Genomic DNA, 24,483 nt, shown 5'->3' on the forward strand with positions numbered 1-24,483 from the left:
TAGTGTATGTAGATTATATATATACATACATATACATATATACAAATGCATACATTCATTATATTTATATTTTGATTATAATTATTTATAATTACAAGCTATTAAGAACTAAATGCCACTTGGAATCTATATTTGACACAAATTATGTGAATAAAGAACAAAACAAAGGCATTTGTTTTCTTCAGCACACTTAAACGACATTGGATATAAACTCACTTTATGCCCTAAAACATGAGAATTATGCGTTTTACAAAATTTATATTTTTACAGTGTATCTCGTGTATATTTAATAATATCGACAACAATTGCGTTGTTCATTAAACTTTGTTATAAAAAATATAAGTACTTAAACTGATTGAATTCAACGTCTGGAAATTCACAGCAGCCTAGGTTTCAGTTTCCCGTAAACCACGTGACAAAAATTAGGAGGCGGGCTCTTTGTACCATTTATTTGCGCCGATTGGCTAAACCAAGAAATGTATAGTTTCTGATTGGCTGAAATGTGTACGTGTCTCACACGCCTCCCTGCCTCTGCTATGGGACTGCGTTGGAGGAGATAGAAAAGCATAGTTTGTGTGTTTTTGTACGGAATTAAATGCGACAAAGGTATTATAAGAGGCTGTATTAAACCTCAGCAGCTGCTGTTATATCAACAGAAGGGAACTAAATTCGTTTTTACTCTCGTACGTGCCAGGTAAGCTAAGATGTAACTATTTAAGATAAAGTTAAATTCTTTGTCGCTAGCTTCTTATAATTATTCATTCCAACGTAAATGGTGCAGTAGTGAACGTTAAATTATGACATGTAACTTAAAAGGCTGACAGTTGCTACTTTTTCGACAGCTTGTTTTCACTTGAATTGTCTTTTCCACCTTAAGTAGCGCCGTTGTTACATGTAGATAGCTACTGTATAATTTAAGGTGGAATGGCTAATTCCGATGACATTCTAATGAGTAACTAGCGTTAACTTCAAACTTGTCTTTTATATCAGCCACAATATAAACCTGATGATGATGTATATCGGACACGCAGTAAAAATCGGACACAACCCCCGTCTCTACGTCCATACAACTGCCATTTTATATAACTACTGTCTAAATGTCGCGTTAACTAGCTAACGTTTACAATTACACCATGTTTAACTCTCCACTTAACAGAGTCTATCTTGGATACCTTGTAGATACCTATGTGCAGAAATGAATGCAGCTTACTTTTGTTAATGGTAAAGGTAACAGGTGAATGCATATGTGTATTTTTTATTTGGTCCCTCAAAGCAAATAAATATGTATTTAATTACTTGAAAAGTATTTGTGGTGTCTCAAGTTGTTGTGACAGCCATTACTGCTTCATTCACTAAATATACAACACTGAAGAAGTTTTTTGTTGTGATACTCATACCCTGATAGCAGACACATTTGGGTCAAATCTGTCACTTATGGTTCAGTTATACTACTGGCAAGTGTTGCCAGTGGCTTATAGAAGATGCAGTGTGGGCCGGATGTGGGCTAACTGTTAACCTCTGTCACATGTAAAGTGGACCTGTGGCTGAGTTAAGGTAGCCAGGCTCACTGTGAGTCAATGCTGTCATTCCAGGGCTATAAAAGACGTGCAAATGTGCCACATTTGGGTTAAATATTTTTTGCTGTCTCTGTAGTAGTGGTTGTTGGGTAAATAGTTGCTACCAGACACAACAGACTAGTGGTCTTTTCCCAGCTCAGACAGTGAAATTGCTGTCTACCAGTTGCAGTCATCGAAAAGAATCCTAACGATATTCAGTGCCATAAATGTGAATGTAAATGTCTTACAATTAGTCATGCATCTTTAGTTAAAGTTTCAGCATAAAGAATGTCTGTTGGCTTATACACATGCTGATCCACCTAGTTATTAAAATATTTTCCTCCCCAGTGACTCCCAGAGTAACAAGTGGAGATGAGTCAGTGGCTGGAGCTGCAACAGCTAGATTCAAAATTTTTGGAGCAGGTGGATCAACTCTACGATGACACGTTCCCCATGGCCATCCGTCAATACCTGAGTACCTGGATCGAAAGTCATGACTGGTGAGAACTAGAACAGGCATCAGCATTAATTAAAACACTTATTTACATTTATTTTACAAAAAATTACTTCTTTAAGCCCCCTTTTTTATTCCAGGTAATGTGATGCATGAGAATTGATCACATTCATTTTCAATCTTTTAGACCCTGAGTTTTAAATAGCTGAGTTGTTTGTTTAATGATGGATGTTAAATGGAAGCATATAAGGGTGCAGCTTGGCTTAATACACGGCCAATGACTTGACAATTAAAACAAATATCTGGAGTTTGTTCTTATGTTTGTAGAATTGAATTTTTTTTCAACACTCCAAATGAATATCTTCATGTATTAATGTTAATCTTACTATTATTGAACGAATCTTAAAACTATAATGGTAGCTTCCCCATCACATAGGTTATAACACTTAGCTCTAGTTTTAACTCATCTGAAGTTGCATCTTTCATTTGTGCTGCATATTTATTTTATATATGGGCTTGTGAAGGTAGAATAGAGCAAAACTGAAATGCTAATACCTATTGTTCCCATCATTTCCTCCCTTCCTCCAGGGACCATGTTGCAAATGTTGAGAATGAGTCTCTAGCAACTGTGAGGTTCCATGATCTTCTGACCCAGCTGGACCATCAGCACAGCCGCTTTGCAATGGAGAAGGACTTCCTGAATCAGCACAACATCCGCAAGATCAAACGCAACCTGCAGGTCAGAGACAGTGCTTGTGGTTTCTTAGATCCTTTTTCTCAACATGTTGCTCTATGCACTCACATACATGATGTTTTGTATTTCTTTTAAAAGTATAAATGCAGCTCTCTTTATTATTGTAAGAGAGAACAATGGGAGAATCACAAATATCAGCAACTAAACACTAATAATGTCTAAAATCCCAGTGTCTGTTACTTAGTATCAAGGTACAGATTCTTTGATTTGTTACAAATTGACGCACAGTCCACTTTTTTTCAACATGCCTTTTTCAGATGTATGCACTACTTCGTTTCAAAGGTCTGAAATCTTTGAAAATGCTTAGTAGCACTACATGTTGCTCCCAAAACCATTCATGTACTTTGTTCTCTTTGAACACGAGTTAACATCTAACCTCTTCGACGTCAGAGACGTGATGTGGATTCCAGATAACATGATTACATACTTATTTATCTTGCAGACTCTGTTCCAAGACAACCCTGTTTCTATGGCAATGATCATCAGCAAGAACCTAAGTGAGGAGAGGAAGATCCTGGCAGCTGCACAAGTTTCAGAGGTAGGCTGCAAATGTCTGACCATAAAGATATCTGAATAAAATGGTGCAGTACTTCAGATGAATTGCAGCCAATTAGGGACAGTGAAATTCATGAGATTGTGTTTTTCAGAGTTACAAAATAGTAATGACATCAGATACCCTTCTGTTGTGAAATGCATCTGCTTGTTGTGGTAAATTCAGGTTAGAAACTGATTGATGATTTAGAAGGGTGCTGATAAATTGTAACTACAGTCCTATATGTTGGGGGTTTCTGATGCATAAACATATATGCAAACTTGATGTTTCTGTGGCAGAGCACAACACAGAGTACTCAGAGTGACATGATGATGGAGAAACAGAGAGAGCTGGATAGCAAGGTGAAGGACATTAAGACTAAAGTACAGGTGAGGACTGGTCATTTACTAAAATAAAACTATTCTGTTATTAGTCACTAAAATATATATAATCTATATGCCGTTGTTTATTTTTAGTTAAGTCATGCAGTCATTTTTGAATAAATATTTTAATATTTTGTAAACATTTTACATCAATCTGCACAGGAAACTGAACAGAACATAAAAAATCTGGAGGATTTGCAAGATGAGCATGATTTTAAGAGCAAAACACTGCAGAGCCAAGGTTAGTGTGTATTTTTACAGTTTTTCTTACTGTTTCTCTCAGTTTTCAACTTTAATATACAGCTTTTTGAGATTCTTTTTCTAGATCTCTTTTATGAGATTCTTTGGATTATGAGAACATGTTTGCTTTTAACAGAGGAACTCAATGGCACAATATCGAGAGAGGAACTGAATCGTGAGAAGCTTTACCTGAAAGCAATGTTCATGAAGCTCAATGACATGAGAGGGGTAAGAGGCTGATGTATGGTGCAAATATATTATAAGTCAACAAGTCAACTCTGTAGAATATTTCTGGAAATAATTGACATTGTATTAACTGTGACAGAGTAGAAAAGATCCTTCATGTGGTTTTAATTTGAAGTTCAACCTATGGTACAGGTTACTTTTTAAAGTAAAAAATTTTAAAGTATCCTTGTTCTTATCCTTATCTTGTTCACAAAACAGATAAAAGTGGCCAGATTCTATGTGTTTCTTCATAAGTGAGACAGATGTATTTATTTTGTTGCTGTATGATTAGCAGAAATATGTGGTATTGAATATATATATATATCTCCGATCTGTTTGACTCTGAATTCATGTGATCTCACTCCATGGCCGTTAAGAATGATTTATAGACTCGGGTCCAAAGCATTTTCATTTTCACCGATTTAAAACATTTTCTTTTTGTAGAGCATATTCGCCAACGAAAAACATGTGAAATTTCTTAATCCAAGTTCCTGTCACTCGTTTGTGAGAAAATAAATCTCATGAAAATTTGTATTAAGTGTTTTATGAAACAAACACAAGAAGAGCTATTTCTTAGCAGTTCATTATCAATTTCATATTGTTCATGTCTATAGGAAGGCTGCTTAAATGTGGGTCAAGGATACTTTTTTTTTTTTTTTTTTTTAAATCTCTTGTTCTCTTTTTTGGAGACCTTGCGTTTGAGACAGACCTGGCAAATTTGCACGTAGAGTGTAACAGATATTCATATGCTTGGCCAATGAATAATTGCTGACTTTTGTAATCTGAGCCTGAAGCATTGTCATTTGTACATGTGGGGCAGTTTAGGAGCATGATCTGTTCAGACTGATGTCAGATATAGGTCACATTATATAGATAATGGGAATGCCAGGGAAAAAAGAACAGATTGGATCATGAAATCTGATTTGGGCCACTCCTGCCTGCTGTGTAGCATTTGAAACAAATTATGATGCTGTATAAATGCAATTAGATTTACTCACTTGCCTTAAAATGGATTTAACTGTTGAGGCACATGAAGATGTGTGGGGGGAAGAGTACCTAAGTATGTAGCTGAGAACAGAAGTAGTGGTCATCTTGAACAAACTTCAAATACCAAACACAGTATGTGCTTGACCATATTTTGGAATATCAGGAAGCTTAATTTTTTAATGGACACGCTGAATTTGGGTGTATATCTAGGGAGTGGTGAGTCAGATGTCAGAGGTGCTGAACCTGGTGGAGCAGTTGGAGTACGAGCTGATCACTGTGGAACTAAGTGAATGGAAACGACGTCAGCAAATGTCATGCATTGGAGGCCTCACCAATGTTTGTCTTGATCAGCTGCAGAACTGGTAAGACATTTCCTGGCACAATGAGTCTCACGTGATAAGCTTCCAAAACACCTGAGCTAGATATGATCATTTTCTGGACAGGCCAATGCTATACACACCAAGCAGTTAAAACATTAAATTTATGTTGTCATTTCTACACTCGTTTCATTTTATCAGCTACACTCACCATGTAAATATAATTTATAATTCTACAATTAAATACGGTAGTCTATCTGTTGATCTTCATAATTTGTTAGCCCTTGGTCATGCTGTTTTTAATGGTCAAGACACAGATCCATAACAGAGCAAGTATGGTTTGAGTGGTGGCTCATTCTCAGCACTGGGGTGATGTGTTAGTGCTACATGAGTTTTAAAAACTCTGTCGACTCTATTAAACACATGAAGCTTGTTGGTCCACCTTCTATACAAAGTCAGAGACAGTAGCTTATGAGGTGCTACACATTTTTCGTTTATCATTCTCTAGTCCTTTATCTGTAGTCACTTGGCACTGCCCACACAATGCTGTTGCTGTATGGACCTTCAGTCCAACACTGATGCTGGGGTCTTAGAAAACTTCAGCAGCACTGCTGTATCTGATCCATTTATATCAGGGTAATACCAAAAAAAAAAAATTACAAAGTTTAAAAACACCAAATTTACTTGCACTGTCTTTCTGAATAGATGTTCAATTGCGCTCAGAACACGAATATAAGGTAGGAACACCTTGGTGTTCTGAGCACATCTGAGCTAGGTACACTAGTGTAATCAACGCGTTTGAGCCAGGTGTGTAGGTGTTCTAAACATATGTAAGCTAGTGTACGTAATAATGAAAAAGGTACACTATTGTTTTGATTGCATCTTATTCAGATATGAACAAAGTAGATTAATGTTTCTAATAAATCTGAGCCAGGTAAGCCACCAAAAGATACTTGAATAATTATGCAGGTGTTCCCAACACACCTGAGCTATGTAAGCTTGAGCTAGGTGTGCTAGTGCTGTACATATTTGTCACAGATTTTTACTGTTATTATTCCCAATACATCTGGGTCAGGTATAAGTCAGGTGCACCAATATTCCCAATTAACTTATATTCCTAACACAACTGAGTCAGGTATGTTAATGTCCCAACACACATGAATCAAATATTTCACCCTTGCAACAGGTTAACTGGATTAGCCCAAGAGTGGGAACTGACCAGTGATCACATTCATTCATTGACTGTAACCGCTTATCCAATTTGGGGTAGCGGTGGGTCCGGAGCCTCCCCGGAGGGTGTGTTGTTCCTTAGCAGGGCGACACACACTCTGATGAGGAATCTATTTTAATCATTTTAGTATGAACGTTTATTGTAGTATTTTTAAAATATTTATACATTAAAACTTTTAAATTACGAAACATCCCTATTACTTACAATATTCGCTTAATCATTACATTACATAATAATGACATTAATTAATACATTTTAGTTACTGAGTAGTTTATGTCAAGTTCTAAGCTTAATGTGTGTGTCATAGTTGTTCGTTTTAAGGGGTCAAAAGGGTATGCCATCAGTTTGGAATAAATATTTTTAGCCTTTTTTACAGAGTCTGTAGCACATTGCCACAGTTTTTCTACGCATTGTGTAAGTGTACAGGAAGTTGCTCAACTATGTGATGCAATATGGAGCTAGGTCTCTCATGCCAGTTTGAGGCTTAAGGGACTGCAAATTCAAGCTGGGTTATAATCACTCATTTATTGTTACTCTAAAACGAATTAATGTTTCCTGTAAAATTACTTACTATGCAGGTTCAAAACAGTCCATGGTTATTGCTGTCAGACAGTACAAACTACACACACTGCAGATTCATCCTGGATTAAAATCAGAGTTTCATAGTGGCATATGTCTTAAGGCCATTTTGTTATGTGTAGTTAGATGAAAATGTAATTAACATTACCTTAAATGTAAGATAAATAATGAATGAACTTAAAACTCATCCACTCACAAACATTCATTCATTCATTATCTGTAACCGCTTATCCAATTTAGGGTAGCGGGGGGTCCAGAGCCTACCTGGAATCATCGGGCGCAAGGCGGGAATACACCCTGGAGGGGACACCAGTCCTTCACAGGGCAACACAGACACACACACATTCACTCACACCCTACGGACACTTTCGAGTCGCCAATCCACCTGCAACGTGTGTTTTTGGACTGTGGGAGGAAACCGGAGAACCCAGAGGAAACCCACGCGGACACGGGGAGAACACACCAACTCCTCACAGACAGTCACCCGGAGCGGGAATCGAACCCACAACCTCCAGGCCCCTGGAGCTGTGTGACTGCGACACTACCTGTTGCGCCACCGTGCCGCCCCACTCACAAACAAGTGAGTTAATTAAAATTTCTATATTTCTGTTTCTGACAGGTTCACGGCAGTAGGTGAGTGCCTGCTACAGGTTCGTCAGCAGCTGAAGAAGCTTCTGGAGCTGGAGCAGAAATATTCATACCAGCATGATCCTATTGCACTAAGCAGGGGCACACTGGAGGAGAGGGCACTAACACTCCTAAAGACATTAATCACCAAGTAAATCTTTAAACCAACAACACTGTTTATTTACGCATATATTTATTTATTTATTTTACATTATTGGAGGCCCTGCAATGTTATATAACTGTCATATGTCCATAGCTCCATAGCAGTGTGTGTTAGTGTAAAATATTGAGAAATGCAATAGAATAGTCTTTGGTTCAGTGGTATCATATTTTACCACAATTTCATACCCCTTCCACCAATAATTACATTGTGTTAAAGTTTTGTGGTTACTAGAATTTGCGTACATTTTTAAATTAACTTACATTGGAGGCAATTGACACCTGAACTTTTTTTTTTTTAAGCTCCATGGTGGTGGAAAGACAACCATGCATGCCCACACAGCTGCAGAGGCCCCTAGTACTGAAGACTGGTGTTCTATTTACCCTCAAAGTCAGGTAACACCCCACCAGACTCCATGCACATACCAATCAAACACACACTCTCAACACACACACACACACACACACACTACAAAACACACACTACAAAACACACACTCAACCTCCTTAACCATGCTCTCCAAAGTACAAGTAACAAGTAATAAAGCCTTCTTACAAAACACACAGTCAGCCTGCCATCACACACTCAATAAACACACTTGCTTCTACATATACACACACTCACCAAATATATTCAACCTCCAACACTCATAGTACACATACTATCCATACACAATCTAACTGGTCCACATTGCTAAAATATGAAAGATTTTCAGAGTACTAGATAAATCTTCCAGCTCACATTTAGATTCGCACACAAAATACCCCAGAAATGCATTAATACCTTTTAGGATGTAACCTTTGTCTATGACTTTCTTCTCCAGATTGCTGGTGAGACTTCAAGAATTCAATCACATGGTCAGAGTCAAGGTGAACTTTGATAAGTAAGTGACTCCTTCAGCTAGCAACCAGTTATAAATGTAAAACACTGCTCTGTGTTAGGATGGTTTGAGCAAAATAGTAGTAGCCAGAATACCTTTGATACTGGTCTCTCCCTCTGACAATTACGTACAGAGGCTCATTTTTAATGTAGTCAACTCCTCATATAAAATGCTCTTATATAATATTAAATCATTGTTGTAATGCATGTTTACATGAACGTCTGATGTCATTTTTGCTTTGTTTTTATAGAGATGTAACGGAGGAGCGGAAAGGGTAAGATTCTGAGTATAATGTTTACACCACAGTCCTGTTTGTGGTTGTAAGTACATTGTTAGCCAATTTAATCATTCAGGACGGGGTGGCATCTGGGATGTTTATAGAGAATATTGAACTCCACATATTGGCTTCCACAATGCCCTCTCACAATTAGAAATTGCATTTACTTGTTGGCCAGCCAGGTAAAAGATAACATACCATATTGTGTGTTAATTCTTATCTGTCTCACTACACATCAAAACACTTAAAAATAGGGATGCATAAATAAAATTTTTTTCCCCAACCAAGTATGTGCATTTTTGTACTTGCCGATTTAGAATTAAACAATCAGGAGCATTGTGTACTAGTGTAGTTATTAATTAAACCTTTTTTTTTTTTTAATTAAAAACTTTATTGTTAATTTCTGGAACTGTCCATTTTTATTTAGCATTTTCCCACATTATACCAATAATTTGAATTTCCCACTGGGATCAATAACGTACCGATCTATAAATTAGTAACATGAGCAACAAGTTCTGGATATGCATTTGCTCTGTAAGAGAGTTTGGTAAGACAGTTTCTGTTATATGATAACAGCTGGGAATTTTCCTGGAACATTTCCTGGGAGGAAAATACAGAGAAAAACAAAAAAACAAAACAAAAAAAAAAATATATGCATGATAGCATAAGTATACGTGCCAGTGTTCGAGATGTGCTGCCATAGAGTACTATTATACGTAGTTTAAATAAAACATTAGGTGGGATAAATGTAGCAGAAAATGCTGCCTACAGAAGTATAAGCAGGAGATATGCACAGTCCAAATCCCCTTTATTAAAGAAATTATGAGATTATTACGATGATAAAGTTTTATAGTATATATATATATATATATTTTTTTTTTTTTTACATTTAATTCGTCATTTACAGTTTTGATACACTCAAGCAAATTATAACAGTAAACTAATATTGTGTAATACACTGGAGGGAAAAAAAACAGATTTAACACGAAAAAGAAATGAAAACATGAAAAATATTGGGTCTGAGCATGTGCAGAGCTGCAAAGTAGCACATTTTGACAAGGTAGCACAACCCGTCAAAACACCGGACAGCGTGGCTGTGTTTACTAGGAATAGAAAGGAAGGTTTATTGAACTTGTGAAATAATTCACATTAGCTCATTAGCACAGCAACGCGCACTAGGCACAAGGTATCGGAGTCCTGTTTGTGATTACGATTACGAGCAAATGAACATGGTATCGGGCAAATACCTGATACCAGTATCGGTACTCATGCATCTCTACTTTAAAGGATGAAAATAGATGTACACTGTTGTCCAATGAATAAAATTGACAGAAATCATATAATGACGTCTATTAAAAATCACCCAATAACTCCATATTGCTCAAAGAGAGATTTTCATGTTCATAACTTTTCCACAAGCTTCTCAAATGTAAAGCTAAAAAATAAACAAAAACCAGTATGTCTTGGCTAATTGACAACATGAAGTAGTTTAGGGCACTCTGTGCCTGTCTTTAGTTACTGGAGATGTTATTCTGAAATGGATTAAATGGAAAAGATGATGATGGTGGTGATGATGATAATAAACCATCACTTTAAAACAGCCTGTTTTTTGATGCATGCTTTTGTATTTAGTTACCGTAAGTTCAATATCCTGGGGACCGCTATGAAAGTGATGAACATGGAGGAATCTATCGGGATGGCTGCAGAATTCAGACATTTGGTAAAAGAGGAGAAAAAACTCATAACATGCCTTGTTATCCTTCTGATTAGTTTCTTATCACTAAGTATAAGCTCTGATGTTCTTTTCCCACAAAAACAGCAACTGAAAGAAAGAAAGATGGCTGGAAGCAGAACAAGCGAGGTAGGGCATAACATTTTTTTTATTTTACATTATATTATGAACAATTCATTTATTGGTAATCTTATGCTTGTAAAATCTGTTTTGATGTAACGTTAGATATAGACATTATAAATAAATATTGGTCGCAGACACTACCTGCTTGATTAATATTGATCATTTTAAGTGTGTTTTTGTGTGTGTGTGCGCACTAGGGTCCACTGATTGTCACTGAGGAGCTCCACTCTTTCACTTTTGAGGCAGAGCTCTGCTGGTCCGGACTCGTAATCAACTTTGAGGTGAGATCAAAAATTTGACTAATAAGTATACTACTGGATGCTGAGTTCATAGATGTGTAGTGATTTTAGCATTACAGGGGACATAACATGGCCCTTTTCCACAAGTTAACAGTTTAATCACGCTTATTTAGAAAGGCTGGTTTGAGTGCCTGTTCCTTTTAAATGAGAATGAATCACATATCAGTTCAACACAACCACACCCATAGTAAAAATCAAGTGAGCAAAAAGTGCTTGTTTTTAGTCATTTTCCCTTGGTTCTTTTTCTTCTTAGTTCTCATTTTCGCCTTTACTCAGAACTGTTATACTTCTGCACTCAGTTTAACCTCATCTTTGTGCACTCACGTAAATGCAGGTCCAACAGTGTCATTGGAGACAGGTGTTTTTTTTTAAAGCTTTGTTATGTTACAGTAAGCATAACATAATAACAACCCAACCCACCACATCCTACCCATTGCATAATGTATATATACACATCTGGAGGGAAGAGAGAGGGGGGAAAAAAGTATTATACTATAAAAAGTTGAATAGGTAAGTACTAAACATTGGGTACAGGTTTAAAGTCTCTGCCCTTGATGTACAAAGCAGCGCAAAATCATAATGGCTGGTTTTATGTAAATTGGAGGTGTAATACAAATGCATATGTTTTCTGATATTGTCAGCCTATTAAAAATGGACTGGGATGTTTTATTTCACAGTTTGTGTGTTAATAGGCAGTCGATTATATCCAAAATTAGTCTGCATCCACTGAAAAAAATCACTATTTTCCATAATATGAATATTTCATGAGGCAGTCTGCAGTGCACATCTTACTAGAGCATGTTTACTATTCACAAGGGGTTAAGATTTTTCTACTACCACAGTAATGATGACTAGTAATCTTTCTCTCTCTCTGTCTCTGTCTCTCTCTGTAGACCCATTCTCTGCCCATTGTAGTGATCTCAAATGTAAGTCAGTTGCCCTGTGGCTGGGCTTCCATCCTGTGGTACAACATGCTGACCCCGGAACCCAAGGTATACCAAAGCATTTCTTCCCCATAATTTCTTAATTTAGGCGACACTAGGTCCAGTTTTAGTTTCACACACTATATTGGCCTAGTCTCAAAGTCCAGGTTGCAGTCAAGCAGTTTCATCTCTGAAGGCTGTTCCAGTGTGAAGGGTCCTCCAAATACTACCAAGAAATGCAGGCTTTGTTCTGAGAGATTTGGATGATGTGCCCATGCATTCAATGATGTACCTGTTACTTTGTTCAGTTATCCACAGTTCCTGCATGCATGATCAATCATGACATTATGAAAACCTCCTTGTTTTGACACTCACTGTCCATTCTCTCAGCTCCTCTGACCATACAGGAGCACTTTGTAGTTCTACATTAGCAGACTGTTGTCCATTTGTCGCTCTAACTCCAGCGGGGCTACTGTGTCTGATCTATTCATACCAGTCCAACACACACTACCACACTACCACCACATCAGTGTCAATGCAGAGCTGAGAATCATCCACCATTCCAAATCATACCAACTCTGTGGTGGTCCTGTGAAGGTCCAGACCGTTGAAGAACACGGTGAAAGTGGGTAATCAAAGCATGCGGGAACAGATGGGCTACAGTCTGTAATTGTAGAACGACAAAGTGCTCAGGTCTGGTCAGTACAAAACAAGGTGATCATAATTTTATGGCTGATTGGTGAATGTCACCATGTAAAAAAATAAAAATTTGGTGGAATCTGAAGTCTCCAGATCAGAGTTTGTCTTTTTAAAAGTAAGCTGTTGATGCAGTTGAATTTGTTCAGTGATCCTATGAAACAGCTTCTCTTTTGGAAACCACCTTGTTCTTTTCAGTGGAATGTTTCAGGTCCTCAGGAGTCTTTCTGAAGCTCCAGTCTCAGCTTTGAAATGCAGCTACTTTTTTACAAATTGTTTTGTTGTTATTTGTTGTTTGAGTTGCTCCTCTTTTTTTTTTTCCAATCATTTCCTTAAGATGGTTGACTTTACGTAATAATGCAAGAATCACATAATACAAACCATTCGACCAGTTAACCCTCTGTGTCTCTTGCTCTCTCTCTCTCCCTCTCTAGAATCTCTCGTTCTTTGTCAACCCTCCTTCGGTCACTTGGGGTCAGCTGTCTGAGGTTTTGAGCTGGCAGTTTTCCTCCATCACGAAGAGAGGCCTCAATGTGGAACAGCTAAGCATGCTGGGACATAAACTTCTGGGTGAATGTTTTTAATTGTAGCCTTTAATATATGGCTGTGTTTTACTAACTATAATCTACACTAGATTGAGGTTTTTTTTCAGTAAGCTTCACTTACATATGCTATATGTATACATATAATATACTATTTTTTTTAATATGGAATTTGTTAAATAGGAACTATTTTACAAATTTCTTTTTATAAGCAGGACCTTACACTTTGTATATGGGTATATATTTCCCAGCTTGAATGTGTTCTAAAAATATTTTTAATATAATATAAAAATATATGTAGCATTTGTAAGTTCTTTGTCGATATTTGTGCAGATTGTAATTGTTACACAAATAGTTCTGTGTAACTGTTGCTGTGTCTGATATTGTTCCCTATTCATTATATAGTGCACTATTTAGGGATTCTGCCATTTTGTAGTGGTGTCCAAAAAACATAGTGAACAATTTTTAGTGCACTCAGGCAACCCGACAATGCACTGTAATAAGTAGTATATACACTATAGCAGATAACAACAATAAACAGTATTGATTGGTAAAAAACACAAGGTACTACCCACTGATTTCACTTCCCTACAATACTGCTCTATATAGTGAAAAATGTAGGGAGCCATTTTGAACAAAGCTTGTGTGTTTTTGTTTGTGTGTTGTTAAAATCTGTTTTCATTTACTGGATTGAATAATTTTGTGCTTTGACCCCATCAGGCCCAAAAGCATCAAAAGACCCAGAAGCTCAGATTCCCTGGAATAAATTTTGCAAGGTTTGTACAACAAGCAAATACATAATCATAACAATCTCTCTATCCAATGAGCTGTTTGACTGATGTGTATATTTGTGTAGGGCGGCAGTGAGAGAAACTTCACCTTCTGGCTGTGGATCGAGGGAATCCTGGACTTGATAAAACGGCACCTGCTGAGCTTGTGGGATGATGGGTAATAATCAGGATTTTATTGGCTGACTGGTTTGGTATAAACTGTCTGTATTATTTCACACAGTTAAGATATATACTGGTTTGCTGCACAGTTACTGTTGGACTTCAGATATCTAAAGATAGAATCTGAATATAATATACAGGTGCATCTCAATAAATTAGAATATCATGAAAAATGATCTATTTAAAGGATGTATTTATTTATTGTATATGTATTTATTTTATTTTAATGTTGATGATTAAACACCCGAATGAAAAGCCAAAATTCATTGTCTCAGAAAATTTGAATATTATATAAAACCAATTTTAAATGATTTTTAATACAGAAATGTTTGTCTACTGAAAAGCATGTACAGTATACGGCTTCTTTTACATTAATTACTGCATCAATGCAGCATGGCATTGAGGCGATCAGCCTGTGGCACTGCTGAGGTGTTATGGAAGCCCAGGTTGCTTTGATAGCGTCCTTCAGCTCATTTTCCTCTTGAAAATTAGGTCAGGCGAGTTTGCTGGCCAATCAAGCACATGATACTGTGGTTATTAAACCAGGTATTGGTACTGTTGGCAGTGTAGACTAGTGCCAAGTTTTCTCCTGGGCACAGGTAAGACGCTTCTGGTGTTGTCTCTGGGTCATGAGTGGCTTGACACAAGGAATGGAACAGTTGTAGCCTATGTCCTGGATACACCTTTGTGTGTTGGCTCTTGACTCCAGAAGCAGTCTACTCCTTGTGAATCTCCCCCTAATTTTTTAATGGCCTTTTCTTGACAATCCTTTCAAGGCTGTTGTTATCCCTGTTACCTGTTCACCTTTTTCTACCACACTTCAACTTTCCATTAATATGCTTGGATACAGCAGGAGGGTGTCAATGGCTGCCTTCTGGACATCTGTCAAGTCAGCGGTCTTCCCCATGATTGTGTAGCCTACTGAACCAGACTAAGGGACCGTTTTAAAAGCTTGGGAAACCTTTGCTGGTGTTTTGTGTTGATTATTCTAATTTATGTAGATAATGACTTTTGGGTTTTCATTGGCTGCAAGCCATATTTAAAAGAAAAATTAAACACTTGAAATAGATTATATTCTGTTACAAACATTCTGTTTGTAATGAATCTATTTCACTGTTTCACTTTTTGAATTTAATTGGTGAAATAAATTAACTTTTTGATATTCTAATTAATTGAGATGCACCTGTATATTCATACAGAGTCATTTCAGACTTTAAAAATAACTACACACTGCAGATTCATACTGGAGTGAAATCACTCCATGACTAGTACCATCAGACTGTGAAAACTGTAAAAACTACACACTTCACAACTATTACCATCATATTGTAAAAATTACAAACACTTAGGATTCCTACTGAAATTAGTATCAGTCTGCATTTATTACCAGCAGAACAAAATTACACAGGCTTCAGATTCATACTGGATTGAAATCACTCCAAAATACATACTGCAGCTTACTATAGAAATATTCTACATAAGAAAGCAAACATAAATTCTACATATAGAAAAGATTCAGTTTGTTTTTAGGCTTACAGACATGCTTCCTTTGAATCATCCCTGCAGGAAACTAGAAACCATTTTTGAAAATTAATAAATAAATACAATTTTATACATCAATCAGTTAATTAATTTTATTAAATTTTTCAGTTTTTCCATTTAAGGATCCTCAGTGAATTCCCCACCCCTATTTTCTTGTCTGTATTCCCTTTCTCTTATTCTCTGTATAATTTGTTTACTTGCGCTCTCTCTCTCTCTCTCTCTTTGCGTCATTCTCACTCTGTGCCAGGTGTATTATGGGTTTTGTGACGAAGGACCGAACAAAAGCTCTTCTCAGTGATAAGGCTCCAGGAACATTTTTGCTGCGTTTCAGTGAAAGCAACCGCGATGGAGCCATCACCTTCAGCTGGGTAGAACACACTTTAAATGGTGAGCCAAAACTTGCTCTTGATCTTATAAAAAAAAAATTCTAATAAAAAACACATTCAAAATGCAGAGCAATTTGGATTGAAGACTAAGTTTGTGGTTTGTTTCTATTTTTTATTTATTTATTTTTTAATTATAATTATTTTTTATTTTGTGTAGATGAGCCACAGGTTCGGTCTGTTGAGCCCTATACAAAGAAAGAGCTGTCTGCAGTCTCTCTGCCAGATATCCTCCGAAATTACAGAGTGATGGCAACTGATAATGTTCCTGAAGATCCTTTACGCTTCCTGTATCCCTCCACTCCCAAAGATGAGGCTTTTCGCAAATACTACTCCAAACCCACCGAGAGTAAGTGCTCTACTCACTCCCTCAACATTCAGACACTCTACATTACATTGCTGTGATGATTAGTTTTGCATCTCAGTGGTTTTGGATGGAGTGCCATCACTCCAGAGAACACAGTTCTACTGCTCCACACTCCAGTGCCTCATGGCTGTTTCCTTTCATAACCAACACTAGGAATTGAGCATGTAGACATCAGGCACATATACGGTACCACATTTCATGTTTTCCCATAGAGATTATACAAGCCGTCAAATATGTCAACAAAAATTACTTGATGTCATCCTCTCTGATGATAATCTTCAGCATTGATAGAGTATGTTAAACCCTCACAGCCTTTTTGTGATCTTGGTATCGTATTTGATAACCTATTCTCATTAGACTGCCTTCTTCAACCTCTAATATTTCTAAACTCCACCTCATATTGGAATTTTGTAAAGCCCTTTTTAAAGTCTCCCCACTAAACATTTCACTAAATTACTCAAATGCACATATATTAGCAGCTAGATTCCTCACTCAGACTAAACACTCTGCCCACATTACACCTACACAAACATCACTGGTTACCTGCCACTTTTCGAATTCAATACAAGCTATTCCCCATAACCCATAAAGCCATACATGGATTTCTTCATATCCGTACCCCAGCCCATTCACTTAGGTCCTCTGGTACTGGTGTGCTCAGAGTTGCCTGTTTTAGATTGCTTTTAGTTGGTGGTAGGAGGTTCAGTATGACAGCTCAAGAACTTTGGAACTCACTTCCTAGAAAGCTTCTGGCATCTTACATTTATCTATATTCCAAACACTTGCTTTCCCTTCCTCTAATTGTATACAGATGTTTTCTGCTGTTCTTATTATGAACTTAGAATTTCTAAAATGGCAGATGTAATTGTAAAGTTTGTATACAATCCTACATGTAGTGTGTCATTACAATATATATGTAATCTATAATTCGTAACTACATAAACAAGTAATGCACCATATAGCCGAATGCCTCAAATCATTAATAATAATAATTTTGGTTTTTTACTAAATCAAATTTTAAAACCTGAAAGCACTTATGTTTTTATATTTTTATTAAAGATATGATTATAGAGATAGTCCCCTAAATACAAACGTTTTTACAATCGTTTGCAAATTCTGTTTGTTCACATGTGCAAAAGAGTTAGCCTGACATCCAGCATTGTTGTTAGCATATGGCATAATAGCACTGTAAACTAATAAACACGGGACCAGCTTTGAGTGGCAAGAAGAAAATGGTTACTGAGTGAAGAAGGACGAGGTTGTATTGGGAGATGGTTGAGATGGGTCATGAGCAACAGGAGGCAGAGATCAAGATGTAACACCTGATGATGTTAGCAGTAGTTCAGATTTTTGGCAAGGCTTAGATTTATTCACTTTCTTATTTAACTGGTTTAGTAATGTCTGGGTAATGGCTCTCTTCTTTTCATCATAGATAAGACGGTAGCAGTTCATTGCTTTGTGATTGGCTCTTATTTAATCAAACTTAAAACAAAGGGACATGGACATAAGCAGCTTTTAAATATCGCAAGGTTTGCATTTAGAGGAGATAGAGTGTGTGTGTATATATATATATATATATATATATATATATATATGTGTATATATATATATATATATATATATATATATATATATATATATATATATATATATATTTAACAAGGGCTTTTGTGTTTTAATATTTATTAATATACATTTTCTGCTCATTTTCCTTTTTATATTTCTCTCATTTTGTAGAACATGAGCCTATGGACGTGGATAAGAAACAAGATGAAGGTTACATCAGCACAACCCTCATCTCTGTCTCTGAGATGTAAGCCATTATCAAATATATTAATTTTTTCCTAATAACAGTTCAGCAGGATGTAAATGTAAATCTTACTCCACTGTGTTTTACTGACAGGAAAACATCCGAATACAATGACAATATAATGCCCCTGTCTCCAGAGGTGTATGGAGAACTGGAGAGAATGGTAAGTGTGAATGATAAATTACAATTTAAAAAAAAAAAAAAAACTTACAATACCTAAGTACCTTTATGAAATACTATCTTTCTGGTGCACTTTAACAATGTAAGGATTGACACTGATAATGTACAGTAAAGTTAAGGTTAATGCTTACTCAGATACAGTATTGTTATAGATTATATATTGTATAGATTACTGATTACACTCATAAAATTTCAGTATTGTAAAGGTTGTACAGGGCAAATACATGGTAAAATACAGTATGGCAATGATTATTGCTTACAGTGATTAAGAACATATGATATAATTAGTATACATAGTACAGTACAGCAAAGACTAGTGCCTATTCTGGTATGTTATGTACATCGTAAAGTACAGTACTGTAAACATTAACACTGGCTCATATAATCATCATGGTAAAATACACAAAAAAAGAACACTATTTTAAAAATTAGCTCTTACTCCAGTAAAGTATATATTAATATACATTACAGTTCACATTAAGTCTTATTCTGATTAAGAATAGTGCTATACCTACTATTATGTACTATAATAATAGTGCTGTAAAAATCAGCTCTAAAAACAAGTTTATGGTGAATTATCAGAGTAAGTAGAAAGTCTTAGAGTACTCTGTGTAAAGTGCATGGTAAAATACAGTACTGTAAACATTAGATCTTGTTCTAATGAATTACACTGATTAAATTAGAGATTAGCATTTACTCTGATAAAGTATGGTAGTGTAAAAATATTTATAGTATATTTCACCAGTTTATCGGATGATGATGTTACACTGATGTGTGCAATTTGTGTCCTGTTACAGACTCGGGATCTGACAACTGGTGATATTGGAGAGGTAAAAATAAACCTAATAAATTATAAAAACATGTTTTCAACATAGGCTTTTCCATTACAGTATACTAAGGTATATGAACATCAACCCAAATAAATGTTCAATTTTTATCATTATGCAAACAAGGACACATTTTAACTCCAGTTTGGTTGATACCTTGAGGTTGTAAAGAGGAAGGTTTTCCAACCACCAAATTTAAATCTGGATGGGAAGTTTTTAATCTTGGACAAGTTTGAAAAGCCAAAGGAAATGCAAATTAATCAAATTTTCTTTGAATTATTTTTAAAATAAAAGTACACTTTAGGGAACAGTGCAGTTTGATTAGTTTATTTGGCAGCTGTATACCCTTAGATACACACCTGCTATAGAAAACAAACCTCTGCACATTTTCATATCCACTTACTGTTAATTTAACTTATTTGAAAATAGGTAGGACCATGCCCAAACTCCTCCCCTCAGCCCTATATATACCCTGTGAACCCACCTCATTTCGGTGTCGGACAAACTGGCTCCCAAATCCACCATCTTTCTTGTATTCGTCTATCCAACGGTGTGGGATGGGTGTTGGCTTCATATGCATGGTCCATACCAGCAAATGTGCAGAGGTTATGGCCAAATTTATATTGTATGTTGTTTTTCCATTATGTTGACTCAGCAATTATACTGTATATTTAGCTATATTACTTAGCAAATGAATGTATTTTTAATGATTTGTTCATCATAGAGAAACCTTAACTTTCAATTTGAAAATCAACAGATACAAGCCAGAGCTTTTTATAATACATATTTTACATTATAACATAATTACAAAAAAGAACATCTAGTGTAAACTCACAATTAAATGTATTCTTTTTCTTTTTGGTGTCTAGCTGTACCGAGGGTTTCCAGAATGAAGGAAACAGTGGATGGCCTGACAGAGAATCTCCACTTATTCATGAGGAAATGATCCAGAGCTCCAGCTGGTTAAAAAGAAAACATTTCATGATTCACCTGCTGTAACATTTGCTGAAGTGTAAACACCGTGAGAGTTTTAAAAACTCTTACTGTTATGCAACTGTGGCAGTTCTGTGATGTTTAAAAAAAAAAAAGAAAAAAAAAGAAAAAAAAAAAAAAAAAGAAAATATAAGCACTTTTTCTCCAAATCCCCCATCTTCCTGAAGCTCAAGGACAAAGCTGATAATGTGACTGTCAATTTGAATTTTTGGCCTTAGTTTTAAAGGCAGAATAACCTGTAAATGAGTGTTAGAAAGAAAGCAAACTTTATCAATATTGTCTTGGTCTACTGATATTAAGTAAAGAGAAATTTTATCCACATTTATGTGAACTGGCACTTCAGATATTTTACTTTATTTGGCAAGCAAGCCTTATTTATAGCCTCACAGGATATTTACAAATATAGCCTCATTTAAAAGTATAGAAATGTTGCAGAAAAGAATTTTAGTTTCAAAAGTTGGAATCAAATAATCTTAAGTAATAATCAAAAGTACTTAAGTAGAGTTGACTTTTTATATTTTAATTTTTTTTATTTAAACTGGTCAGCCATAACTTTAAAATCACTTTCCTTCTACACATATAGTCATATACATATATACATTTTTTAAACGTTCCATTGACCATATAGGTGCCCTTTGTAGTTCTACAATTGCAGAATTCAGTTAATCTGTTTTTCTGCATCCTGTGTTTGCCCCTTTCACCCCGTTCTTCAGTGCCCCCGAGAGGACCACCACAGCACAAGTATTATTTGGGTGGAGGCTCTCTCTCAGCACTGCACTGATGCAAACATGATGGTGGTGTGTTTGTGTTAGACACACCTACGTTATTAGTCCACTCTGTAGATGTAAATTCAGAGACAGTAACTCATTTGTTGCTGAAGAGTTTGTCTTGTCCTTCTTCAGAGGAGACAGGATGCTGTTGGCTGGATAGTTTTAGTTGGTGGAACATTCTTAGTTCAAGGTGGACTCTGAGATGTTCACTCCAGGAGCACAGGAAGAAATAGAGCTGATAAAATAGACAAATGTAGGAACAATCAAAGGTCATTTTACTATTTTGGCTGATCAACGTGTATCTTTGCATGCAGGGAAATGGCACCAAATGCCAAAACAGTAGCTGAGTAAAACTGAATAGTTAGTTAGCACTTAATGTTTATACAAAAAATAACTGGATTTTGCTCATCGGACATTTTTAAACAGCAAAAATTCACAGACAACTTTGAAGCTTCCATTTTTTTAATTGATTTACATGGGTGAAATACTCAGTGCAGTTTGTATACACACAATAGGACAAAAGCCTAATACAGCAAAAAAAAAAAGCAGGTAAACAAAGACAATAAAGTACATTCGTAACAGCGCTAAACACACCCAGTGAATTGTTGTTTTCTTGGTTTTAGCAGATAGGTTCAACATGAGGTATCACTAAAATACACCTTATGTACAAAAGTATCTGGACACTTATTTTGTGTGCATCCACTGCTATTATTTCAAGCCTGATTTTATAACTGAGAAGACCACAACAATCTAGCTTAAATTTTGAACAGTGTCAGACAGTCATTTAGTTGTAATCATTATCATGTGTACAGCAGAATGATTAATTTATCTCTGTCGCATTAAAGCTAGATGTCACCATTTTCGAAGAGATGTTCTTGATAATGCAGGCTATAAATAAAATTGCAGCTCCTGCAATTTTGGAAACTTTCCTTCCTTTTCCAATCTTTCAGCCCTAGTGTGAAATCTCCACTGATAAAAATACTAGTAGCTGAAATACACAAGAGAGGCATAAAGTCCCCCAGCAGTGACATATGGAGCAGCAAAACTCTTTTCTCAGGAGTGATGAAGCTCTATCCTATACCTTTGTGATGATCTGTGAACAATGCTGAATCATAATTTCCCTATGCTCTGGTGGCATCATAGCAAATGTCTACAGTCTATTCTTCCCAGGAGATTAGAAGCTATTGCTGCATCAAAGGAAAAACAAACCTCTATAGTAATATACAAAGGTAACATTGGATGAGTTGTGTCTAAATACTTTTGGATATATGTAATGTAGATACAGCCAAGGGAAGAGACTACGGCCTGTACTACACTTTTACCTCCTGTTTAGTTTTTTTTGTTTTGTTTTGTTTTGTTTAATGGTTACAGTTTTATTGTTTTGCTTTAAATAATGTTCACAATGTGACCCTCATGCTTAACACACACACACACAAACATACAGTAGTGAAGTAGCATTCTAAGTGTTTTTACCGGAAATATAAAGTCTGTTGAACACACGCTTCTTGTGCTTTTTGTGAGCCTCCATCTACTTCAGTTTATTTTTATTCTTAGTGGGTTTTTTTTGTGTGCAACTCCATCCGTAATTGCTTGTAAATTTCTTCAGAGGACCTTCACTATCAGCTCTTTGTTTCTGATGGATGCCTGGGTACACTGAGGAGATTTGAAGCTTCTGAGAGTCTACAGCTCTTCTTTTGCAAATGTTTCTCTGCCCCCTGTTCACAAATTTTATTGGTCGCTTTTCCAAGTGAAAAATAATGAATAAATTCTCTGCAGAGAACACACATTAAATATGCAATATTACTGCACAGTTTAGTTAATTTAAGCATTTAAAATGTATAATTAGAGAAATATGCAGTGAACATCATGACACACTTTATATTCATTCATTCTTTCATTCCTTCATCCATTGTCTGTAACCACTTTTCTAGTTCAGGGTCGCGGTGGGTCCGAAGCCTACCGGAATTACTGGGCGCAAAACAGGAATACACCCTGGAGGGGGCACCAGTCCTTCACAGGGCAACACAGACACACACTCGCACCTATCGACACTTTGAGTCACCAATCCACCTACCAACATGTGTTTCTGTACCGTGGGAGGAAACCGGAGCACCCGGAGGACACCCACACGGACACGGGGAGAACACACCAACTCCTCACAGACAGTCACCCGGAGCGGGAATCAAACCCACAACCTCCAGGTCGCTGGAACTGTGTAACTGCGACACTACCTGCTGCGCCACCGCGTCACCCACATTTTATATTTTCATGCTTTATTTTTATTGATCATATGTTAAAAATAGAAACTATGCATGAAAACACTTGATGAGCTGTCATTTATTTTGCACAAATAAATGTAATTTTACTGGAGCGCATCATTTGACTGTATATTGCATTAAAACAAAATTTAAAGTTGCCTGCTTGTTCTGCTACAGTTCCATGCTTTTAGAACTACAAAGTTGACATTTTTTACAGAAGTCAAAATACAGTACAAAATCTACTGAAAAAAAGACTTAATACTGACTTGCTGAATAACTTTAGATTAAAAATTTGGCCAAATTACATGTTTGAATTGATTTTTCGGTGAAAAAAACATTGATAAAATAAACGCTAAAATACGGCACCTTTCTGCTATTATAGTGCACAACTTATATTTATTTGCTTACTTTTATGTATTTGAGGTACCATATTGTGCCATAACTTTTGCAGAGGCTGTTATAAGGGTGCTTTTTCCCCAAAATTTCTGTAAATGAAAAGTAATTGTCTACTAAAAAATCCAGAAGTGTGTTCTCTGTAGAAAATTATAAACTAAACCACTCATAAAAACCTTGGCACATTTTCAATTGTTTCTTCTTTTTCCTGGACCCTGGGACACGGACACATATTTAGTAGGTTCTTAAAAATACAAACTCATCTTGAAATCATATTATTTGTTAACTATTATTAATTTTTAGTGTTCTGTTTTCTTGTTTGTTTGTTTTTAAATGCAAATCTCTTCAGTGCATCCTGGCCTTTAAAAATGAATAATTTTCAGAAAAATGAGGAATAAGTTCTGGTTTGTCTTGTTATCTACGTCCAGCAAATGTGTAAAAATAAATAAATAAATAAATAACAAATAAGAAAATTTTATTTTCTTTTTTGTAC

The 24,483-nt window shown here is 36.0% G+C and overlaps 1 protein-coding gene across 2 annotated transcripts; it reads left to right on the plus strand.

Moving 5' to 3' along the window:
* The first annotated feature begins 527 nt into the window (after nucleotides 1-527).
* Nucleotides 528-24,423, plus strand: stat1a (signal transducer and activator of transcription 1a). Of its 2 annotated transcripts, none has more exons than XM_066655890.1 (25): nucleotides 528-694; nucleotides 1,905-2,056; nucleotides 2,599-2,749; nucleotides 3,207-3,302; nucleotides 3,596-3,685; nucleotides 3,842-3,920; nucleotides 4,056-4,147; nucleotides 5,342-5,493; nucleotides 7,878-8,036; nucleotides 8,348-8,440; nucleotides 8,869-8,928; nucleotides 9,176-9,199; nucleotides 10,835-10,922; nucleotides 11,022-11,063; nucleotides 11,255-11,338; nucleotides 12,250-12,348; nucleotides 13,410-13,545; nucleotides 14,238-14,293; nucleotides 14,374-14,465; nucleotides 16,257-16,396; nucleotides 16,553-16,741; nucleotides 18,497-18,572; nucleotides 18,663-18,732; nucleotides 19,547-19,579; nucleotides 20,446-24,423. In XM_066655890.1, exons 2-25 carry the CDS (start codon nucleotides 1,929-1,931, stop codon nucleotides 20,467-20,469), a joined length of 2,253 nt encoding a protein of 750 aa, XP_066511987.1. In that variant the 5' UTR covers nucleotides 528-694; nucleotides 1,905-1,928; the 3' UTR covers nucleotides 20,470-24,423. The 2 variants fall into 2 exon arrangements, with proteins under 2 accessions (XP_066511987.1, XP_066511988.1); XM_066655891.1 differs by having other exon boundaries at nucleotides 539-683.
* Nucleotides 24,424-24,483: the final 60 nt, after the last annotated feature.

The sequence above is a fragment of the Hoplias malabaricus genome, chromosome Y (genome assembly GCF_029633855.1).
Source record: "Hoplias malabaricus isolate fHopMal1 chromosome Y, fHopMal1.hap1, whole genome shotgun sequence".
NCBI classification, from domain to species: Eukaryota; Metazoa; Chordata; class Actinopteri; order Characiformes; family Erythrinidae; genus Hoplias; species Hoplias malabaricus.

Bases quoted from the DNA above. Each gene is read 5' to 3' on its own strand.
- stat1a (XM_066655890.1), top strand. From the start codon at position 1,929: ATGAGTCAGTGGCTGGAGCTGCAACAGCTAGATTCAAAATTTTTGGAG. The intron at 2,750-3,206 runs GTCAGAGACAGT...TTTATCTTGCAG, and splicing joins AGATCAAACGCAACCTGCAG to ACTCTGTTCCAAGACAACCC. The intron at 8,441-8,868 runs GTAACACCCCAC...TTTCTTCTCCAG, and splicing joins CTATTTACCCTCAAAGTCAG to ATTGCTGGTGAGACTTCAAG.